The following is a 17,806-nucleotide window of genomic DNA, read 5'->3' as shown; positions in this document are numbered from 1 at the left end:
GAGTTCTGGCTGTAGACTGGTTCTACAAGAGCCAGTCCAGGCCACAGACCACACAGATCCATTCTGGGTGGGATACGAACAGACACTATTGATGAGGGAGTATCTGAACCAGTGCCTTAAGGAAAAAAGATTTTTTCCTAACCCAGTTCCTACAGTTTAGCATCTCTGTCATCTTTTGCAAACTAAGTGCAAACTATTAGTGAATCAAAGTGGATGTACTGCATGACAAGAGTACCCATTTTTCTCTTTCTTCAATGCTTTCCAGATCTTGAATGTTCTTTGATTTCTATTTGAACGTTGCATATTTTAAAAAAATCTGAATTGATATTATAATAATTGTAACTATGCAGTTACTGCTCAGCATTGCTATGAAACATTTTAAAGTATACATAACTTAGGCACGAGTATCCTTTGAAAGACTAGTTTAGAGTGGATTCATATATTGCACCCTCAGTGGTAACTGGCTGCCAGACACGTGCCTTAGACACCACTCCTACATGATCCACTGCTGTCCCCCAAAAAGAGCAGTTATTACAAACAGTCCTCCTCTTTCTATTTCTACTGGCAGCAGCAGCTGCCAGCTTTGTATCAATCTCTGACAAATGCACCAAGACGCATTCTGCTGTTGGGACAATATTAATTGTTTGAACTGCCATTTTTGCCTCCGGGTAGAGGACTAAATGTCAGTGTCCCGACAACCAAACTTGTCCTTTGAGTTTCAGCCAGATCACAGGGTAATAGTTGATCACAATAATATATGCCTTAGTATCTTTGAGTTACTTGTGACAAAGCAGGCAGATAAAATCATGCCCAAGTTGTAAACTGGAACATGAGTAGATACAAATGGTATGGTTATCAATTTCCCAGTTCACAGAGTGTTAAATATAGCATTTGGGCTTTGTCTTTTATAGGGACAGGGACAATTTGCAGAATTTAACTTCCTGAAGTTCAAGGTTGCTTGGACGTGAGGCTGGATACTGTGTCATTTCTACTTAAAATCTTCCAAGTGAAGGTTAAAAAGGGGTCCCTGTCTTCAGAGAGCCGAAAGTCACAGCTATATTCCTACTGTTTACACAAATTGCTAATGCTGATTTACAAATCTCTCACTTGTGTTTACGCCAAACAGCAAATAACGGTGCTGTGAACTTGCTTGAGCTTTCTGACAATGAAGAAAACCAAAGAGACTGCACTAAGAGTGAAGCTCCTGTTTTCTACACTCATGAACTCCAAGGCTGCAGGAGTTGCCCTCCTACCTCCACTTCAACAGCAGGCAATCTCTTCAGTATGGAACAGCTGAAAGCCCCAAAGCAGCAGCACAGGTAATACCTAACTATTGTAAAAAGCCAATTTCCTGGCTTTTGATAATCAGCTGGAATGTCTCTCCTTTTAGTTTGCCAAACTAGTTAACTGTGAGAATGAGAGTGACGCATTTGCAAAAGAACACGATACACATTGTATGATGCAAGAAGCAAGAATAAGAAGATGGTAAGAGTTGTCGAACTTTGGTTTAGCACAGGCACTGGAATCACTGCCATGCAGAAAGTTTTGAGAAGCACAGGTAATTTTAAAAACAGTTTTTCAGTCTCCAGTGAGAATGAAGAAATGGTGGACACTGGGAAAAGAAGAAAATCTCATCTATCAGAGCTGGATATGATAAGTAGTTCTGCTACAGCAGAGATGCTACTTCTTTCAAGAACCAAACAAAAACTACTTGGGCCTCCTGCTGGGGCAACTGCTATAGCAAATAGGATGAGTATTGCCCTACTCATTCTTAGGACAGGGAATGCTTGTTGCACTCCGTAAGGAAAAAAGTACAAAAGTACTTGGATTTTTATGTGTGTAGTTAGGAACTGCTGCAAGGAAGGAAATACAGTGTAGTTAAACGTACACTGTTGATGAAACAAATCATTATGTAAACTTTGACTATAGCCTATTTTGGGTAAAGTAATAAATGAACTGCTAACCTTCATGACATGCTGTGCTGTTAGTTATTTGGCAGACAGGAAGGGGAAGCAGCACTAAAATTCAGAGGAAGCCAAGATAGGGGAGATGAGTTACAAACCCAGAAGAGCAATTCAGGAGATGCTTGTGGAAATGAGGTAAGGTATCTAGGAGCTGAAAACTTTACAAATTGTGGGTGAAAAACATTCAACACAGGCCTCTAAATAAATGTTCTCACTACATGGCTAAACAAAGCAAAATTGCTCGACCTTAAATAAAAGTGCTAAATTATGGCCTGGAGGCATGGTCAGGCTAGTGATTAGCTGCCTTGGATATTCGGCAGCCGATCCAAAAACAACACATGCTGATATTAGGTCAAAAACTTCCACAGCAATCCACCTGTGCTATTCAGCATGTAGAGCTGCATTAGGATCAACTGAATTAATCTTACTTTGTTTAGGATTTTTTATGTGTCCAGTAAAGAGACATTTTGCTGTACAGACACTGTTTATGAGAACTCATGGATGCCCCCGGAGTCTTGTTCTGCTGAGCTTGTCTGTAGGCACTCCAGCACCCTATCAAACAGTTCAGAAATTTATTCCAGCACTCATGATGACACCGATCTGTTGGGGTGGGGGGGTGGTGGTGTGGGGTTTTTTTCTGTTTGTGAATGCAGAATTCACCCGGCAACAGACACACTGAAAAAGACATCAGAGGCACCAAGAAAACAAACCGCGGACCGCCAAGCGACGGCAGACACCCCCCTCCTGCCGTCTCGGCTCCCTGCCCTGCTCTGCCGGGGAGGTGGGCTCCGACAGCTACTTTTAAAATTCCCTTTACCGACAGAGCAGAGCTCGCCCCCTCCCCTCACCGCCCAGCCCCTCAGCGCCAGCATTCCGGGGCGCCGCTCGGGGCTCCGCAGCGAGAGCGGCAGCACTCCCTCGCCTCAGGGGTGGCTCCGCCAGCGCCGCGGCCCAGACCCGGCCCGCCGTCTCCCCGCAGGCCGCCGCCTCCGCCCGCCCCGACACCCCACACCGTTTTGAGGAGAACGGCTCATTTTACGCTGCTCTCCCCGCTTCCCGCTACCACCCCCCTGCGGGTAGAGCGCCGGGGCTGCGAAAACAAACCCCTCGCTCGTCCGCGCCAAGGGGAAGCAGGGACACGGGCTCCCCCCAACACCGCCCCGCCTCGCCTCCCGCAGCCCCGGAGGCACACGGAGCATGGACACTGCCGCCCCGGGCACAGCGGGGGGGAAGCGCAGCGCACCCGGGCGAAACCCAGCCGGCTGGGAGGGGCGGCAGAGGCGGCCGCCTCCGGGTCCCGGCGGGCTGCCCCGGCCGGTGGGCGGCACCGGGCGGTGCGAGGCAGGGGGCGCTTCGCCCGCCCGCCCCGGCCCCCCTTCCCGGGTGTATATAGCAGCGGCGCGGCGCGCAGCCCGCGGCGGGCAAGATGGCGGCCGCCGTTAGTACTCAACCGCTGAAGCTGCCGCAGCTGCTGGAGCGGGACCCCTACCTGGCCCCCTTCGAGACGGACTTCCAGCGCAGGTACTGCCCCGGCCCGCTCGTCTGCCGGCGGCCTAGGCCTGCGCCACGGGGAGGGGAGCGCCGCCTCGGTAGGGTGAGGGGCGGCGGGAGAGCAGGCGGCGACCGCCCGCCTGTGGGGGCGCCGGGGCGGGAGGGGGGAGCCGCGGGGCGGGCGGTGTCCCCTCCCTCTCTCTCCTCTCCCCTCCCCTCCCCGTCGCGGCGGGGCTGTTCCTCAGCCACCTCCGGGGCGGCTGCGCTTCCCGCCCCGGCGGCGGCGGGGGGGACGGACCCGGAGCTGGGGCTTTCGCGGCGGCCCTTCCGACGGGGCGCCTCCACCGCGGGCGGAGCCGCCGCCGGGGCCTGACAGGGCTTCCTGAGCCGAGCATGGCGTGCCGCTGCAGGGAGGCCTCCGCCGCGGGCCTCTCCGCCGGCGTCGCCAGCGTTGTGGGAGGCCGTCCCGTCCCCCGCAGCCTCTCCGGCGCTTCAGGCGTCTTCGTTGTCCCCCTTGGGCCTGCCTAAAAGCGGCATCGCTTCGTTACGGCGCGGGGGGGGGGCTGGTTCACAGGCCAGTCTGGCCCTTGGAGGGCAGGCAGGTGTGCCGCCGGGGGAAGTGCCGTGGGCAGCTTGTGAGGGCGGTTAGCCGACTCGCTGTCGCTAATAAAAATGTTTTTTCAGTCCAGCTGTGGTAACCTGTAAAAAAACTGCTCCTGAATCTCCTCTTCCTGGAGAATTTTTCTTTGGGTGCATTTTTGGAGATATCCCTGAATCCCCAGCTCAGCTGTTCATCAGACTTACAAATGATACAGTAGCAGAGTGTGCGTTAGGTTAGTTTCAGGTTTCAGGTTGCCGGTCTGAGCATCCCTTTTTTCTGCTTCTCGCCAGGAACTGTGACACCAACCCTCTGGCCGGGGTGGGTGGCAGGACTGGGTGAGAGCCTGCCAACTGCAGCTCAGGCAGAGGCGACCTGCATCCTGCAGAGCCAAACTGCTGGCCTTGAAAGACTGCTAAGACCTCACTGGCTGTTTGAAAACAGGAACTGGGAGGTTTTTATGGTGCAACTTTGTATGTTGCATTTCACTAGTGGTCCTCTGATAATCAAAATTGTAGTACTGACTAATGCTGTATATCCCAGAAGTCTGGAAAACTCTGTGTGTGGGAGGGAAGTAAGAGGGAATTTGATTTTTTTTTTTTTTAAAGCATTTGGCTTTTTTCTTTACTATGTTATACATGGCGCTTTTGGCTTAGCGTTACCAGGTGTCCTGTTGGGTTCTGGCAGAGAATAGTGGTAAGGGTAGATCTTGTAAAATGGGATTAAGGATTGAGTAAGCTGCTAGGCTGATTTACAGAGCATTTACTCAAATTGTAATCTCTTAATGATAGAATAACTGAGCATTTTAAACCATAATTCCTGGCAAGCTTGTGGTAATGTACGCAGGGCTGCAAAACACCTAATTCTTTCAGTGGGGTGCCAGGGTGTAGGAAGTAATAAGTGGGTGGATCTGGCTCTCAATAAAACCATTCATTAAAACATCTGGGCTTCCCAAATGTGCCTGCCATCTAAATGGGCACATGGTGGATGATAGTGTTTGTATTACTGAGGATAGCATAGCTGTGCTGAACACAGCAAGTTTTCAAAACTTTTGTGTACTTCCCAGGTTCATCCATCTCAAGCACAGAACTTCAGATGATCCTGTTTGTATCTTGTCCCTTCCTGGCTTCTGAACCTCAAACTGGTCACTTACCATATAATTATTATGGAGACATGTATACTGTTAATTAGTTTAAAAGAATAAAGGAAAACTTTTTTGACAACCTGTGATAAATGGAATGTCTTATTCCATGCCCAAACAAGCCCATCTTATCTTTCATTCTGTGGAAGGTAGAGGGTGCCAAGGAGGAAGAGTGTAAGCGCAGGGAAATGCCTGTTGGTATCTCCATGCAATGCTCATCCCAGCTTCCATGAATTGTGATTCTGTCTATATTTAATACCTCCAGGAGCATTTTTATCTAGCGTTCTTGCATCAAGAGTGCCCAGGAGAAAGGAGTGTTGCAGCCTAATTGCTGCTTGTGTGAGGAACCAGTTCTCTGGGGTGTTTTGAGCCTCCAGTATGTGCGTTTCACTTACTTTTCTCCAGTTCTTGCACTGGAGGAGGTGGTGAACAGCCCTGCACAACTGTTCACTGTGTTGATGAAATCCTGAGCAGTCCAGAGCTATGTTATCTTTATTCCAGGCTGAAAGATCCTGATGTGTTTAACTGATGGGACAAGAGGAGATGGCCTCAGGTTGTGCCAGGGGAGGTTTAGGCTGGATATTAGGAAAAATTTCTTCATTGAGAGAGTGGTGAAGCATTGGAACAGGCTGCCCAGGGAGGTGGTGGAGTCACCATCACTGGATGTGTTCAAGGAACGTATGGACGTGGCATTGCAGAACATGGTTTAATGGGGATGATGGAGTTGGGTTGATGGTTGGACTCAATGATCTTACAGGTCTTTTCCAATCTTAATGATTCAGTGACTCTGTAACTGGTCGTTGTATGAAGGTAGACCACATGTCTGGTCCTTTGCTGTCTTTCCTGGCCCCTTTTGAGATGGGAGCTAGACCTGAAAACAGTCTTTGAGTTGAATACTGTGTGGATTAATACAGTTACATAAGGATATGGCACTTGCATAACTAGTACTTCAAGTAAAAGTGTAAAGCAAAATAAATGTGGCAAGCTGTCTAGAAGCAGAAATGTATTTACTTGTTATGTATTCTTGGAGCTTCAAAGTTAAAGTTGCACATATTAATTTTAAGTCCTACTGGCAGTAAATTCTTACGCCTCTAGAAAGGTAGCAGTTATTTTAAATGGTGACTTAAATGTTGATCATGCATTTGTGGGGCCTCTCATTAAGTAACCCAATGGATCAGATGTATCCCACACATAGTGTAGGAAAGGCTGTGATGAAGCAACCAGGAATATGTGCTGTTGAGCGAATCTATGTGTTAGGAGTTGATCGACTGTCAACTGCTTGCCATGGCCTCATCGCAGGAGGACTAATTTTTAATATATATATTTGGTATTAGCAATTCCTTTACTCTTGTAGAGTAGGAAAACTGGATAGAAATTATACCACTCAACTGCTGAACAAGTAACAATTTGTTCATTATTCCTTCTGATACCACTGGCTGGCTTTCTCTCTCTACCTTTGCTCCTGATACTCCCAGCCAGTGGCATTTTTTTTTCCTCCACTTGAATAGTTTAAACAACAAAGATACATGTAGTCTTTCAGTTCAGAAGGTTGAGTATTCCCGACGAAGGGGACAGGAGGCAGCTGTTGCGGCTGGCACCCTGTAGCACCAAAAGTGATTTACTTGCTTGGATTGGGAAGCTTTGGGAAAGAACAGAAGTGAACCAGACTTGATCAAATACGATATATATGGGTACTTCTACTGTAGTAGTCTAGATTTCTTCTTAAAGTTTGCAATGATGTTGACTTGGCTTAATATTAAACAAAATAATTAAGGACTGATGGGAATTTTGTAGCTTATAGCTGTCATACTGTGTATTGTCTAGAGAAATAAAAATTGGGGATTTTGACAGAGGATTAAGGATGCTTGAGAAACAAAGCTTTTTAAACATTTGTCTGTGGAGATCTTTACTATGCCTTGTGCAAAACCATCTAAAAATAGTCCTTCCTTTGTCTTGCTTAGTAACAGTATGTTCTTCTGCAGAAGGGAGGGGAAATAAAAGATTCAGGGTCTATTCTTGGCAGTAATACCAGCAGGTTGTTGACTCATCCTTTGGGCTTGAGCCTGTCTGTTTAATCCATAGCACTGTATTGGCATAGACAGACTATTGCTAGTGGAAAATTTTACAACTGTTTATGCATGACTGTTACAGAATGCACAGTTAACTTGCTTATAATGGTTTGTTCTCACACTCAAAGCAGGGATGTTTCTCGTGTTGGGTTGCCTAGGACCTTGTTGGGTTGTGCTGGATCTCTGAGGGTATGCTTCCATAGCCTCTTTGGGCAGCCTTTCCTAGTGTTTGGCTACCCTCATTGTGAAAATTTCTTTCTTAATGCTGTAACTTCCCTTGCTGCAACTTTGTTGCCTCTGGTTTCTTTTTTCCTGTGTACCTTGGAGAAGAGCCTAGCTCATTCTTTGCTTTAGGTACTCCCCCCCAACCTGTCCCTTTAGATAGCTTAAGGCTGTAAGCAGACATTAGCAACCCATGCCTCCCAAATTAGCTTTTTCATCTCTATTCTGGAGAAACCCAGTGCTCTCAGGCTTTACCTGTGCACCATAGGTAGTAGAAGACAGACCAGGAAGGAAGCTGGCTTTCTACAGAGGCCTTAGCTTGTCCTTGCTCGCCTGTGCCTTGAGCAGGTGCAGCCCTATCTTGCTGGAGTTGTTCACATCCACCTTTCCTACCCTGCGCTGTGGCCCTTCACCCCCAGGCGGGTGACCATGTCTGCATGGCAGCATGCCTAATATTGAGATCTTTGCATATTCTTTTATTTTTCCTTTTTTTTTTTTGGATGGAGGTGTTGAAGGATAGACAGGCTTTACTTACATCGGTCTGGACTCTACAGTGTAATATAATGATACTGATTCATTTTGAGAATTGCCAGATTCATGACGAAATGAATCATGATGTTGCCTCAAGTTCTGAAAATTTTCCTTTTGGTTTCAAGGACTGTCTCCTTTAACCTTTCATGAAGTATAACTTCCTGCTTTAGACAGCTGATTCTTTTCCTTTTTTAATAAAGCCCTGAAGCACTGAATGGGTGCTTTGATGGGAACAAAGTGCTTATTTAGATAAGTTATGCCTAAAATGTGATGCTAGGACCTAGTTAAGTCCTAAGCATGGAGTATGGACTACCATAGTTGAATGAGCAACTAGTGGGAAGAAGGAGACTTCTGGTCACATTCCCTCCTCAGTTCTTTGTCATGCATGGGCATGTTGTTGCAAATAGTGTGTATGTGTAAAAATAAAATCCGTAGTTTTGCCTTTCTCTGGATGCCTGAATTTGATGCTGAGTTGGGGGGGGGGGGGGTATTGTCTTTGGGAGGGGGGGCAATCCTTTCAGTGTGTATATATAGTGAACCATTCAGCCTTGACCCAAACCACATGCTATTCTTGAAACAAGAATCTACTTAAAAAAACAAACAAAAAAACCCCCAAGTGATAGTGGTGTTTGCATAGGTATCACTGTGCTACATTGTTTGACCATCTGTGATGTGTTTTCTCACAAGTATTTTGTTAACTCCCAAATGTTATTTAGGCTAAAGACTTTGCATAATTTACTATGTATTTTTTAGTCTTTTACCTCTTAGAACATAATTGGTTCAATTAAAACCATTAATGCCTGTGGTGTAATTGCATTTTATGGGGTTACAAACTGGTGTTAGAAAGTGCTGCCCATTAGAATTTTCTGCTATAACAACATGCATGGCTTATTATATTTTACCAGTGCCTGCAACTGCCTCTGTAATCTGCTGACTATGTAGTCCTCAGTGAAAGATTTTTTTAATAGTTCAATTTATAGAGTAAATAAGTAAAAATGTACCACTGTGTAGCTTCAGTCTTTATCTTGATGAAAGCATCAAACAGGACACTGATTTGTTCAGCCAGACAAAATACTGGCTGTAGTACTTGGCCATAGGTATGGTTTGAGAGAGAGAGAGAAGGTCCCATTTCTTCTAAAGTGTTGGTGAGGTTTTGGTTGAGAAGACTGAGACATCTACTCAGTGGTTTTTGTAGCTGTATCAATTAATAAGATGTCTGTCAAATGGTTCATAGGTTTCTGGTAGGGTTCTTGGAGCCCTCCACTCTTACCGAAGGGAAATACTTCTCATTCTCCTGTATGTATCTACCTATTATCAGATTGCTGCTGCTTTATGATGGTTCTGTCTCTTTTTCTATTTTAAGAGATGCACAGTGGTGGGTACTTGACTGAGGTATTGAAAAAGAAAAGGTGTCAGATTGGGTTTGACAGGACTGAGTAGGAAGGCAACCACAGGGGTCTAGCAAGTTTGGGAATGGAAGTTGACTGACCCAGCTGGAATCCTAGTTTTAGATGATGATGGGGAGGAGGGAAAGGCTGGAATAAGATCTGGCATAGAGTTAACACAACTACTATGTATCGTCTGTGTAGGGAGTCATGATGCTAACTCAGAAAAACTGGATTTTCCTCTTCTGTTTTATCTCACACAGGCTGCTGTATTGGGTGTGCAAAACTAAATGTCACAAAATAGTGTCATACATTGCTGTATTTTTCTTTTTTGGTGGCATCCTGTAAGTTCAGTTAACTTCTGCTGAACTACTCAGAATTATTCTAGAGCCCAATTCTAGACCAATACCTGTCAGTTTAATGGAATATATGCTTATGCATTATGGTAGTCTTTAGAGTGCTCTTGTGCATTAGGATCGCTAACCCTGACAAGGACAGCTGACTGCATCGCTGATGACCTTAATTTTTAAGTCTGTGATGAAGTAGTTACATTTTAGTATATGTATAACTGGTTGTAGTACTCACCAAAAGATTCAAGTTGGCAATTGTCTTAATAGCTGCTAGCTTTACAAAAAGGCAGGAAAGTATTAAGATGTAGGTATTGCATTTTGTTAACATGGCAGTTGCCTCTGTATACAAATTAAAACTAACTACTCTGAAAAACTGAGTGGAGTCCCCCTCAGCTCTGTTACATAGTGTTAACATGTCTGAGGATGTTGAATGGGGTCTGAGAATTTGCCCAGGATTTTAAAACAGTAGATTACGTGACCAGGAATCTAATTACTGTCTCATTGTAATAGTGAGGAAAACCTTTGTCTTGCTGAATACTTTAAATTCAAGTATTTATGCATGTTTCTTACTACTTTCAAGCTGTAAAGATAGCATTGTTATTATGGAGGACTGTCTTAAATTGACATCCTATCTCATGAAGATGCTTTTCTCCCCTGTTCAGTTTCAATATTTATGTATACACATTTATCTTTCGTCTCCCTGTTACCTTCTGTTTACTCCCACTATGCCTTCTAATCCTAGCTGCTCCTTCATCTTCTGTTTTCCACAAAAGAAGCTCCTTTTCACTTGTGCAGTGTCAAGAGGTCTAAAATGTCTTGCTTATGCTTCAGTTTACTTTGTACTTACGAAACTCTGCGTCATACAGTTATTCATTAGCTTAAAAAGAAGATAATATCTTAAGGCAATGTGTCAGGTGTAACAAGATCAGGTTTTTGTATGTAAAATGGATTTTCCTCTGGGAAAAATTATTCTGCAAAAAAAGTTTGTAGCTGTAATATGGCTTGCCTCTTCCCCAAGTATCTGACAACTTATTTGACATTCTCATAGCATCTTGCGTGAACAAGTTGAAGGCCAGTTTTTAGTGATGATTCCAGTCCATGCCGTGAAGAACAGGCCTCCAAGCTGCTTAGAACAACAGTCTGTTTTACCTCATGTTGCCGTTGGAAGTACCTTACCAATGAATGTTACCTGGACATCATTTGCGATTAAAATCTGGTGTAGGCCATTGATCTAATATCTCAGAATAGATGTCTGAAGACCTGTCTAATGACCCAGGTCAACAAGTTCACTTATGTGGGTATCTTGAAACTGTTCCATTAATCTGGGTATTTCTAATGCTAAATTTATTTTAACCTACTCTCTTGCTACACTTAAGAAAAAAAAGCCTTACTGACAGTTTCTTTAAACCTGCAGCTCCAATTGTATTGACTGATGTTACTTGAAGGTAGTGGTAGCTCTAATGCTTTCTATTTGACACCCTCCTCCTTTCTTTGGCACTGTTGCTCAGGTACAGTATACTTACGGTTCACATGTGTCCTTGCTGTTCTGGTGTGCTGTGTTGCTGGACTTTGTGCTAGCATGTCTGCTGTTGTGCTTAGTGTTAGAGAGAGAAAGTAAGTTCACAGTGGGGCATGAAGTTCTGGTAAGGGTGAACTTGCTCTCCTTGAAGTAGGTGTAGCACTGCCAGAAGGCTATGCTAAGTTAAAAAAAAAGTAGCCTAGATCTGCAAAAGGAATTGAGTGGTGCTCAGTCACACACAAAATTAAATTCTAAGTGTTTAGTTCATGGAATAGAAAACATGAGTTTTGGCCCTTAGTCTTACATTCATTGAGTGATTTGTCTCCATTTGTGTGTTCCACAGTTCTCAAGGTGAGGTTGGGATCTGGGTCCTCCCACTTCCAAGTGATGCTGGCATGAGGCATCTGTGTAAGGATGATGTCCTTTGTGGTAGGAAGGAATAAGAAAGTAGAGAAATCTTGCTCAGGTAATAGTTTGAGAGACTGTGGGCTTCAAGTGATCAGTATTTCTTCTTTAATTCCTCCCACTCCAAACCAAACCAAAACCCCACTTTTTTGGTTAAGAAAAGGCTTATAGGAATGTGGATAAGCTAACATATGCAAACAGACTTCATTGATCTTGAAGGGTAGTTAAATACCATTGCGAAGATGTGCAACTGGAAGAGACTTATTTTTCTATTTCTGGGCAATGTTTAGGGTTTGATCTTTATTTATGCTCATCTTTTTGGAAAGAGGGAGCTGATAGAGAAGGCTCTTTAGGAGACACTGTATTGGGACAAGTGGAAAATAAACTTTTAGTGCTGATCACAAATGGATGTAGGTAGTTTATTGCAGTTAGTGTGAGGATTTCTTTGACAAAACAATGCATTAGATGGTTGTTTAGGCAAGTCCCTCTGTGCCAACTGTGTGTGTGGGGCCAGATTTTTGTTTTGACGGCACTTTCTCTTTCCTAGTGTGTCACTGATAGGCAGGCTACATGCATGTGCAGGATGTGTGCCTGCAGGCATCCCCCATGGTCACACGTGAATGTGATGTTGTCATCAGATTAAGATTTTGGATGTATAAGCATTTGGTAAATTGCTTTGGAAAAAAGGCAGGAGGGCTAGGGGGGATTGTCTAAAAGACTCCTGTTAAAATCTTGCTGAGTTACTGTATGTTTTAAAGGAAAATACACTGCACTACCACAACTGTTTGGAAATTGCCCCTCTACAATGAATTCATTGCATAAACATGGGAGTCAGCAGCTCATTTTAGCAGCTTTAGGAAGTATCCTGATTGTACTGTACCTGCTATCCCAGCAAAAAAATAGAAGTTTAATAAATTCTGTTGTATGTGCCAGGCTTAAGCAGGTACCTTGGGTATTTTAGGCTGGCTAAAATGCTCTTGGACATCCCTGTTTACACAAGCAACTCTTACTGTTAACATCATTGTTTGATACCTATTGGGGTAGATATCCACAGTGTAAATGTTCCTGCTTTGACAGGGATTGGTAAGCTGTAAGTTAATGCTTTCCATTCCAAGATTTACGCAGCTCGTTTTGAAATTATGAATTTTTGATTGCTCTCAGCAAGATTTAATTTGTCCTGCATAAAGTTCTTCCTACCAAATGCCACTCATCTAGGAAATTGTTCAAGTTTAATAGAAATATGAACTGTTGCATACTGCTTTGGTGTGCCATCTTCTTTGAGAAAATGGAGGCATACAGCAAATGCTGATTGTAAATACTTGCACAATAGGTGTGTATTGTTACACAAACAGTAGCAATAACTCTACATAAAAGCATTTGTGAAATAGTAGGTGTGATGATTTGGGACAGGAGCTGGTACAGGGGCTTTCCAGAGTTTAGAGATAAAATCCACCTTTTTTGAGAAAAAGAAATTGGAGATGGCCACTGAAAATATCACAAGTTAGATACTTTGTACGCAAAGGTAAGAACTTAAGGCAAATAAATACTTTTTGTCAGTTCTCAAATCCTTCCTCAGTTTGTATTTTGATTGGACTTGCATTCGATGTAACCTCCTCTCTGTCCCACCCTTCTGCAGTTGCCCTCCTCACCCCCCAAAACCCTTAACATCCCTAGGAGAAACACAGGAGAAATGGGGAAAAAAAAAAAATCCCTCCTTCCTAAGACAGGAGGGAACAGAACTGAGAAAGACATGCTTTACAACTTCAGGGTGTGTTTAGACTACAGCTTTTTTATGAGAATGTTAAAGTAGTGGAGAACAAGGTAAAACTTCTGCATGCTGAATGAGCCAGGTTACTCAAATCTGCTGTCTGAACAAACAAATCCCCTCTCTCAGTTGACACGAACTGCCAGGCTTTAACTTAATCTTTGGAAAGCTCATGGATTATCATATCTTTCAAGTTCGATACATGAATATTGCTTGTACTAAAATATTTCAGTTCTCATGAGTAGACAGTAGGTGCCCAGTACTGCCAATGGCATGGGCTATATGAACATGTATATAAGGTTTTCTAGTGAAGCATAGTCTGATGGCAAACATTTTTCATTTTTCTTTCCTTCAACAGGAATCAGACTTATTCTGTACACTTTTCATTCTCACTTAGAGGAAGTGAATTTATAAAAATATGGCTTAAAAATAACCAGTGTCAAAATAATTTAAATTTTTCACCTTGCAAGTAGTATGTTGTCTGTACTATCTTATCCCTTTGGTCCAGTTAGGAGACTAAATTTTACTTACCCCCACTTTTTTCAGTTGGGATGCTACCCTCATTGCCCCTTTGCTTTCTTCTTCATCTCTTCGCTACTTTCTTGCCGCTGGTCAGCAGTTATTTTGAACAACAGCAGGTACTCTTGGGATACTGAACTAATTCCAGCATGTAGAACCAGCAGAAAAACAACCTTTTCATTGACAAGCTCCAAAGGGATGTGAGAGATACTGCAGCAAAGCTTAATATTTAGGTTAGCTACTTCAGTCTATATACATAGTCTAGACAGTTTTTCCCTTTCTTAAAGAAGGCAAATCAAAATAGACATTACTGTCTGTTTTGTCAGGCAGTAAGGGAGAGAGCCTGAAGTGACAAAGGGTTTAAAAAAAAAAAAGTGAGGCAGCAGTTTAGTAGTGGTGACAGTATCAGAAAGGTTTGTGTGTTTCCTCCTTTCCCCCCGTGGCATCCCCCCCCCCCCCCCCCCCCCCCCAAAAGGAAAAAAAGGATCCCTGATGCTTTCAAAAGACGATGCCCAAAGCTTTCAAAAGAAAGGCCTGTGCCTGGACTGTGTGGAGATGTCACTTGATCTGCAGGTAGCTGTCTATTAATCTGTGGAAAATTCAAGGTATCTGGTTACATCTTAACTTTCAGTGATGTAAAGTTTTCTATTTGAGCGTGTGCTTATAGCTTTTAGTGAAAATACATAAAAATATCTTTATTAATTGCATTTTATGTACTTAAGGCACAAGTGTATATACACACAGAGAGCTTTTTTGGAGGAGTTTCTAGCTGGCATGTGTATGTGTCCAGCCTTCACTGGGGTTCATTGGCAAGTTTAACTATGGCTTATAGAATTCATTGATGTAATCTATGGCATATTTGATATGAGTTTTCTAATAAAAGTGAGTTCTTTAATGCTTAATTTTATAAACACCTGAAAGTTTTTTTTTTCAAAATATTGCTGCTTTATTTTAATCCTGTTTAAAACAATTGGAAAGTATTTAAGAAAAATCAGTCTCCTAACAGTCTCTTTTAAATAGCAGCAAACGGATTTTTAATAGTAATGCTATTGCAGTGTAATTTGAATGTGATTATAGTGATTAATTCTTTCAGACACAAAACTTATAAATAATGCTTGTTAGCATTTAGATTTATTTGCCAAACTGCTTTGGATTTTCTTTATATCATCAAAAAATTCTGGACAGAAAATTTTTTCTAGTTACTACTTACTTGTTATCGTAAAATAAATGTATGAGTTCATAAATCTGACTACTTGTTATGTCACTGAACACTGTAAATTAATGTAAATAAATCCACCTCAAAACTGAAGACTCCCTCTTCATCTCCCTCCCCTGCCCACACAGTTTTAGATACCACACAATTTTGATGGTAGGTATATGTAGAACTTTCCTCAAAAATTAGAAGTACTAATTTTGTTAGCTGGCCTGATACAGTTTAGTGTTTTTGAGAAAGGGGCCTTGGATTACAATGTCAGTGTATAAGAGTGTAATGTATGAAATGTGTATTTTTTTTCATGTTGCTCAGAAAAGACTATGGATAAAAAGCTCAAGTTTGCAGAAGGAGGGTAAGACTGGGGAAGGCTAGAGATGTTAACTACCGGACTTAATCTATAGAGTGATAATGTCAGGTACTGACATTATGTGTGAAAATTTAGCTGTGTATGAATTCCACCCCTCTATCCTTGGAATTTGCCATGAAGTGAATGCTGATTCATAGTGTTAGCTGTGTTTTTCTCTGATTTAAGTTTATTTTTTTCACAGGCAGGTCTGAGCATGTTTTAGGACTGAAGACGGCACACAAGCTAATTTCACATTCTCTTTGTCCTCAGACTGACATGGGACACTCGGGCTGGTTCCCATGCAGTGGCTGGCTACTCATGCTAACGGTCAGGCTTCTCAAGCCTTAAGTACAAGGCCCAACAGAGTGGATAGGGCCTGTTCAAGGTCACCAGCTCCTCAAATACAATGTCTTCTTTAGGGCTCCCAGTACCATGTGTTTCAACAGCTTTCATGCATATATTGTTTAAACTTAAACTGCTTAACTTGTATTTTTGTTATCTTATTAAAAAAAAAGTTCCTTCATGCTGATGAAGTTCTTGATGGTAGGAGCAGAATCTGTCTATAAATCTGATTGTTCAAAAGTACACTTCTGAAGAAAGAAATCTGCCACTCTTTCGTCCTGCTATCAGCTCATGGAGAAAGTAGTGTTCATAGTATAGAAGTTAACCTAGTCCTTTACACCTTTACTTGGTAGAAGCTGGCTGTAGGTTCTATAGTTGGTAAAATCAAGAACAGCAATTTGTGTATGGAGATGTGTGCACTTCAGCTACAACTTGGGAATTCTGGGAAAGAAGTGAAAGGATTTACTAAAAGATTAAGTACCTAAATAGACCTAATGATTAGTCTCACTTTAAAATTTAGCAAATTTGGACCTAAATAGTGCTTGGATGTTAACTATTTTAGCACAGCCAGTAAATGAGGAATGTTGTTACTGCACAGTAACAATGACTGGATAAAAGTTTCTTTGCCTTCTGAATAGGATCTCTTTTGGACCATGAAGTTGTGGACTGAGTATTAGAAGATAATGAGTGATGTCTTTGAGTGTGACTATCAGCCATCGTGTATTTTGGCCAAGCTATTAGGTTTTTTGCTTACAGTAAATAGAAACAGTTTCATAAACAAAACCCACACTTACTTTAATACCAGAAGCAAAAACTTCATCTGAGCTGTGGGCCTTTGAATTGCAGAACAAGTAAGGCATCACCTTCCCTAATATCTTAAATAATGTATTGTTATCAAAGTAGGCATCAGACTGAGCATTCAGCAACAGTCATGGTTGACTTTAAGTGTTTTCCAACTTAAAATGGAGGTAGCTGTAAGTGGCAATTATGTCCATTAAGTGTCATTGCAGAACACTTTGACCATAACGACTTCTGACAGAAACATCTCCCAGGCCCTACAGAGGTGGGAAATGCCATGTCTGTCAAGATCTGATTATTTTCCAGATATCCTTCTGAACAGCTTGTTCATCCTTACATAGCAGGGATCAGTGTAGTTTGGCACAAATCCAGTACCTGTCAGTTAATGTTGCTCAATTATACAGGTGCTTTCCCAAAAATGCTTAGTTCTGGGGTGTAGCTTGGATAATCATTGTGTAACTTGGCAGGGAAACTGAAAAAGGGAGCTATTGAAGTAGAAAGTCTGTTACTGAAAATTGTAACCAAGAAAACTCTCCAAACCAAATGATAGTTTAGAAAGCCGACATTGGTTTATTGCAGTGCTGGATGCATGGGGGATTTCTCCTCCTAGCATGCACACCCGGTTGAAATCATGACAAGTATTTAAACAGTTAACAAAGTTAGTTACACCTACTGGTCCCACCCCTTAGCTAACTATTGACTAGTACCTTTCTTACTTCATCTTAAAGATACAGTTCTCTTTTAATTCACTATGCATGCCCAGAGAGTAGGGGGCTTATTTGGGTTGGGGGCTTTTCTAGTTAGGAGATGTGGGTTTTAACAATGAGGTGGGTCAGCCTTCGGACACCCCTTTGGGGCATTTCACTGACTTTGGTATGTAAACAGTACCAAGTTGCAAGGTTGTACGTTGGTCATTATCGGGAGACCCAGAAGCTCCTCCAGGGTGCTATATCTCAGTATACTGTTTATCTCAAGGTAAACAACATCAACATAACCCAAAACAACCAGTCACCACATCCAGACGGTTTCCAGGAAAACTAATGCATATTTCAGTTCATCTGACACAATGTCTTCTTAACTTATCTGTACAAAGTTTGCACAAAGGGGTCTGTTCTTTGTACGCTAACTAAATTGTCTAAGTCTTTGGT

At 42.7% G+C, this 17,806-nt stretch overlaps 1 protein-coding gene across 1 annotated transcript in view; it reads left to right on the top strand.

The window, feature by feature from the left end:
* The first annotated feature begins 3,390 nt into the window (after window positions 1-3,390).
* Window positions 3,391-17,806, top strand: part of GBE1 (1,4-alpha-glucan branching enzyme 1) — a 169,176-nt gene continuing 154,760 nt past the window's right edge. The window contains exon 1 of the mRNA XM_059826351.1: window positions 3,391-3,485. Coding sequence (XP_059682334.1) covers window positions 3,391-3,485 — 95 coding nt within the window. The remainder of the gene's footprint in view (window positions 3,486-17,806) is intronic.

This window comes from Gavia stellata, chromosome 1, assembly GCF_030936135.1.
Source record: "Gavia stellata isolate bGavSte3 chromosome 1, bGavSte3.hap2, whole genome shotgun sequence".
NCBI lineage: Eukaryota > Metazoa > Chordata > Aves > Gaviiformes > Gaviidae > Gavia > Gavia stellata.
This window is presented reverse-complemented; position numbering and strand designations above follow the sequence as displayed.